The sequence below is a fragment of the Schistocerca piceifrons genome, chromosome 9 (assembly GCF_021461385.2).
Source record: "Schistocerca piceifrons isolate TAMUIC-IGC-003096 chromosome 9, iqSchPice1.1, whole genome shotgun sequence".
In the NCBI taxonomy this organism is placed as follows: Eukaryota; Metazoa; Arthropoda; class Insecta; order Orthoptera; family Acrididae; genus Schistocerca; species Schistocerca piceifrons.
Genome location: NC_060146.1, coordinates 101,094,615 through 101,100,614, shown reverse-complemented (window position 1 = coordinate 101,100,614; position 6,000 = coordinate 101,094,615). Strand labels below are relative to the sequence as shown.

At 40.4% G+C, this 6,000-nt stretch overlaps 1 protein-coding gene across 3 annotated transcripts in view; it reads right to left on the bottom strand.

Moving 5' to 3' along the window:
- Positions 1 to 57: 57 nt before the first annotated feature.
- LOC124717138 overlaps positions 58 to 6,000 on the bottom strand; it is a 116,312-nt gene continuing 110,369 nt past the window's right edge. For all 3 annotated transcript variants that reach the window (XM_047243881.1, XM_047243882.1, XM_047243884.1), the window contains 2 exons: positions 2,806 to 2,929; positions 58 to 1,174 (listed from right to left, as the gene is read on the bottom strand). In XM_047243881.1, the coding sequence (XP_047099837.1) occupies positions 1,063 to 1,174; positions 2,806 to 2,929 (236 nt within the window). In that variant the 3' untranslated portion in view covers positions 58 to 1,062. The remainder of the gene's footprint in view (positions 1,175 to 2,805; positions 2,930 to 6,000) is intronic.

Here is a 6,000-nt window from a genome sequence, read left to right as displayed (position 1 = left end):
TTTCGTGCGGTTATCGAAGTCATGTAAAATATATCTGTAAATACTACCATGAACATGTAAATTAAATGTATATTTATTCCAAAATTGTTTTATTTACAGTCTTGCTTATTCTTTTTCCTTTACTATTTTTACAACAGAATTGATTACACACAGAAACAGAAAATCGCTACATAAATGTACAGCACGCTGAGAGGCAACTCGGACAACAAATTAATATGAACGCCGAATAATGTCATTAACCATGTCTACAATGACAGCATCTGCCTAGCTCACAATCGAACGTGACAGAAGATCGTGCAAAACTAAAAGCACTGTGAACGAGATACTCACCCTGCCTTTCTGTCCTGTTGATGGCCATCGTCTTGCTGACTAGCACTCACCAGTATGTGTAAGAGGACACTGAAAATCGTAAACTTCATCGTCGCTGCAAAACATTGGTCGGTATAGCGAACGTCTCTGCTAAACGCAATCAGACGAGAAGAAGCAATCACTCACAGTTCCCGCACGGGGGGCAGGCATTCTCATCAGCATTGTACGACGGACCGAACGTTGTAAACGAACTGAACATGCGAGTTTCAAATGGTTTTCTCGTATTAATCGCACTGACCCCTCCCCCCTACGACACCTGACCTCCCGTGTCAGCCATGACAGCTTTGGTGGTCGCTCGTTCACTGTTTTTTTGATTGCAAGGCGCGATTTCAGTATCGACGCAAGATTCGTTCAATTGCTCTCAACTCGTTGCAAACCGGCGATTCGAGGAGAGTTTCTCTTGGACACAAGTTCATACAGATGGCTAAGGCAAATAATAAAAAAATCTGAAGGTTCACTGCACTGTGATTATTATTTCTTTTTTTAGAATTACGGAAATATTAAACCACCGAGTCCGCAGACAGTTCTGAGGCTCGCACAACATGCCACCCTGTTATCTTTTTCAGTTTATACCGTGAAACGGGCAATATAAAACATCGTTCCTTGACATCTTTACAGAAAAATATTTTCACAGAGCAGCCTCCAATACCAATGCGAGAGGATCGTTGTTTCTTCTTTTATTTCTTGTATGTGTCACGTAAAGCCAGATTTTGGCGCTGTGGATTTTACAAATTCTGGACAAGAAGGACCACACTTTGATTGTTTCGGCATTTCACCAGTTTCCAGTATCTGCCATTTGTCAACACTGAAACAAAATTTATTCATTTCAAATAAACAGTTAACAAAGTGTGCACAACATGTTACTGCAACCCCAAGCCCCACCTGTAGTACTTCAACTGTATTTCTGATTTTCTTTCTTTTATTTCACTGTATTTCTAACATGTTATACGTATCAGTGTTGCTGGGAATATTACCCTTAATCTGTTTTGACAATGGTGTAAGAAACTGACTGTGGCCTATTGCAGTAGCTCTCTTTTCCTGGTTGAATTTAAAGAAAATAGCAACAGAACTAACCATGATGTCAGTTCTGAATCTCTTAACTGTTCAGTTATTTCTAGCCAGCATAAAATAGGGAACAGAAATGTCTGCCATAGTTTGAAATTTCAACCTGTAGTTTCCTTCAGTGGAATTTCTTCGTAGCTTACAATGTCTTGTAGCAAATGAGTAGCAACATTCCTTCACATTAGAACTATTTTGTGAAAGTTACATTTTTCAGTAAATACAAATATTTTCAACGATTTTTGTAAACTGATTTAGCAGCGTATCTTGAAACATGACCATTTCAAAGATACAGATTTAAAAGGGAGTTTGATGAGGGGTGTGGGTCTTCTAATCATATTTTTTTCTGAAGTGCTGATGGTGCTGTCATTAGTAAAATGGCGACATTTCTTAAATTGATACGCAATTATGAATAACACAAAGCAGTTGATAAATGATGCTAAATTGTAAAATTACATTGCTAAAAAGCAATAGTCAGGATCTGGAGCAACTGTGCTCCTGTCAAAAGTCTGATAATGTCAAAAGTCTGACGTCGTTCCCAGCTGGGCACACGTGGCAAAGGCTATTTTACTTTTGACAGGAGCAGAGCTGCTGCAAATTCTGACTACTGCTTTTCAGCAATGTAATTTTACGATTTAGCAACATTTATTCTGATGAAGACACCCCTAGTAGGTGTCGAAATGTAGGTCAATGTTTATGCACAAGTGGTTGGCTGTTTATTTCTATGTTGGAATAATATCAAACCTGCCACTCATATTTTAATGGGTTTAAAAGAAGGCACAGTATAGTTCTGTAATTTTGTTCTCATTTTCTACTAACTACTAATTCCAAGTAAACTAGATACATTTTCAAAATAGTATAAAGGAATCCTCCTGTTCCACAAGAAAAGTGGAGTATTAATTGAAGAGTACAACCAGTTTTGTAGCTAGGGCTGGCCAGGCGTGTGATTGCCAGTGGTGTGACCCTCTGTCACTGGGGGATTGGGGGGGGGGGGGGTTACTTTCAGAGTTATTGTGTTGTTTCTCTTAATAGAAATAAAGTCTTGGGGGAGAGGCAAAATAATTCTAGGGGCACTCATGACCCTAGCCATGATACTGTGGACAATGGTAATTTTGGTATGGGTGCATACAAATGTTTTCTCAAGCAATGTAAGTCAGATTTCTCCAATGTGTTTGACTCTCTTAACTTCTTAGTACCTAAATTCTATTGGATACATCTAACTGACTCCCTGTCTATAGTGAGCCTCACCAAGAGCAATTTATTTCTGTAAAATGGACCAACTAGGATGAGTGTCTACTAAAAGCCACCTGCCCAGTTATTCACATGACTGTACAAAAAATTTATAGCATATATTGATCCATGATACAGTTTACTCACCATTCATAAAGACAGCAGCCATAAAAAATGCAGATGAAAGTGAGTATAGCACCCAGTATAACTACAGTGATGCCCGCTATTACAACACCAACAAACACCTTCTGGTCCTCCTTTGAAAGTTTCTCTGTAAAAATGAACACAAAATTTTCAATCCAACTGATTCCAATCACTTAACTTGAGTAGCAATTTTAAATGTTTTTCAGACATTAAGTTAACTGTAAACTACTGCAGTTAATCAGTCACAACTGGGATTAGTACTGTCATAGAAATACATGGAAGTAATTGTGCTTGGGGATGTGTAGTGGAAGATTGTGGTGAAACAGACTTAGATTAATTGGTAGTAGCCTATACTAGGAATCTGTTTTTCATATTTAAAAGAGCATGCTCATAAATTACTTCAACAACCTTCACTGGAAAGTTACTTATGTGCATCAGATCCATACCAGGTTGGACCGGCAGAAAGCAACAAAGAATGTTAGCGTAAATAGTCACAAGGACATTTCACTCAAGAAAGAATATAACAGAAACACCACAAAACATTAACTGCCAAACAATCGAAGAAATGTAAATTAAAAAAAAAATCTCATGAAAACCTGTGTAGAAAATTCCAAGAATCAGTTTCCAGACTGGAATCTATCAGTCCACAGTATATACTCCCACAGGGACCAATAAGATAAAAGCAGAATATAATTGCTTCATTTGTGTGTGTGGGTGGGGGGGGGGGGGGGGGGGGGGGAGGGGGGGGGCGGCAAGCATGTGCACACAATCTGATTAGAAAAAGAGCAAGAGCTTGAAAGTTAGTGTTAAGTGTTTTCTATTACGTGTTCCTGTGCGCCACACACTAATGCTCTATAGGTATGTGGTTGCCTTTCCCTTATTTTACTTATTTCTACATTCAGGAATTTCATTATTTTTATTAAGTATATTATAACATGCAGTCAACAGTGATTTTTCACAATAGCACGATCAGTAGATGTGTGGAAAAAGAACATGATTGATAATAACACAACAGTAAGTATGGAGGAGGAGGAGGAGATTAGTGTTTAACGTCCCGTCGACAACGAGGTCATTAGAGACGGAGCGCAAGCTCGGTGAGGGAAGGATGGGGGAAGGAAATCGGCCGTGCCCTTTCAAAGGAACCATCCCGGCAGTTGCCTGAAGCGATTTAGGAAATCACGGAAAACCTAAATCAGGATGGCCGGAGACGGGATTGAACCGTCGTCCTCCCGAATGCGAGTCCAGTGTGCTAACCACTGCGCCACCTCGCTCGGTAGTAAGTATGGAGGATACAGAAATGCAGACCAGCAGTTATTTTGCTTTCTGAGAAGTTGCATTACTCCTTACACAGTTGTAGAGCAGTGTTCTCTGAGATATCAACATTCCCACAATCTGCTAATTGGCGGAAGTTCAATTTTAATATTGGATAAACACCTTTCACATACTGGTGATGGTTCCATTCCTAAATGTGTACATGTTATAGGTTTTGATAACAGCACTTATGAAGGTGTACAGTTTGCATGACATGTTATTACACAATTCTCTACCTCATAAACATATCTGTCAATTAGTAGGTTCTGTAGATAACCTTCAAAGCAATTGTATGCCAGGTCTCTCACTGTCGGGGGGAATTTATTATGCAGTGTTGTCCCAGTTGATTCAAAATTATTTTGGCACTTACATATGTAATGTATTTCAAACACAAATAATTTCTGTTCCTCATTTAATAATTGTGGACAGCACTTCTACAAGTTAGAGTCTCTGGCTGCTTTTTCATCAAGAGGAGACAGGCTTTAATATAGAGGGAGGCTACAGTTAGTATTTTTAGTTCTTTGAACAGTAGCATGAGCCTCTGCTTGTAACCCTCTGTTCCCCCTGCCGATCTCCTACCCAACACAAACACTGTTTTCGCATGAGAAGAATTGTCCCACCCCGTAGGATATTTCTGTATGTTAGAGGAGAGCAGAAGAGAGCACAGTTTGTAGACAGATGCTGTTTCTTTGTTGACACAAGGTTTTAATTAACATAATAAGTAGATCACTGATGACAGTTTAGCTAAATCATTTTAAAATCAGTTGCGCTGCTGTGGTGCTGAATCACGAGTCGCCATATTGCCTGGTATGCTATGAGAGTCATCACAGATTCAAGTTTTGATGACAAACTCTAGCTTAGGCTGTTCCAACACTGTCTAGTGTGGCATCGGTGCTGGGGGCACCCGTCAGCCCGCTTGCGCACAGGTGGGGCTAGTGTAGGCTACCTGCCACGTAGCCGTATTGCACACACTGTGCTCATAGGTGCATCACTCAACCAGCCATGCCCATGGTCACAAGGCCAGGGCGTTACAGTCTGGTATGATACAGACCTGCTGCCTGACTGCCCACATCATGTGCTTGCCCACCACTGCCCACAGACACCCGGCAGCTCGCAAATGGGTATTCGAGGTGGAAAATCCTATTTCAGCTGGCAGCATTAGCTATCATCCTGTCTGTATTTTATATCTGAATACTCTTCTGAGGCAAGCTCACCCGTAACCACTGTAACTAGTCCTCGGTATCCTGGATACTACCACTGGAACGAAGTTGCCGTCCGAGCTGGTCACAGGTGTGTTCCGCAGGGGACAGATGTGGAGTCTTTCTGGCCACACGAGTAGCTTGACATTAAACAGACTCACACAGAGACGTGTCATCTGGATGAACATTATCCCAATTGAAAAATGGCACCACGATACAGTTGCATGAGAGGTAACACATGAGGATGCAGGATTTCTGTAACGTACTATTGCGTCATCAGAGTTCTCTAAATACGAGTTGTGACCTGGAGCCATACCGTATGTGAACACAGCTGCATTTGTACAGAGGCAATCTAGTCTGCGGCCTACTCACCAGCAGTACAAAATTAAAAAGTTTTCTCCTAAATAGATACAGATACTGTAACAAGATACTCTGCATGTTCATCCATACAGTAAAGCATCTGATGACAGAATTTTGATCTGAAGTTACAATATGACTCAAATCTCTTCTCACAGTTCCTTCACCAAAGCTCATCAAAGTCACTCAAGTACTCTGTTTCTAATAATATAGCTGTAAATATATAAGTACTCTGTAAGTCCAGTGTATTGTGTGATGGATCGTATCTATGGTCGTTGAGGATGTGGCAAGTGAAGAACAACTGTCATTATACTTCTTTACAAGACCAAAG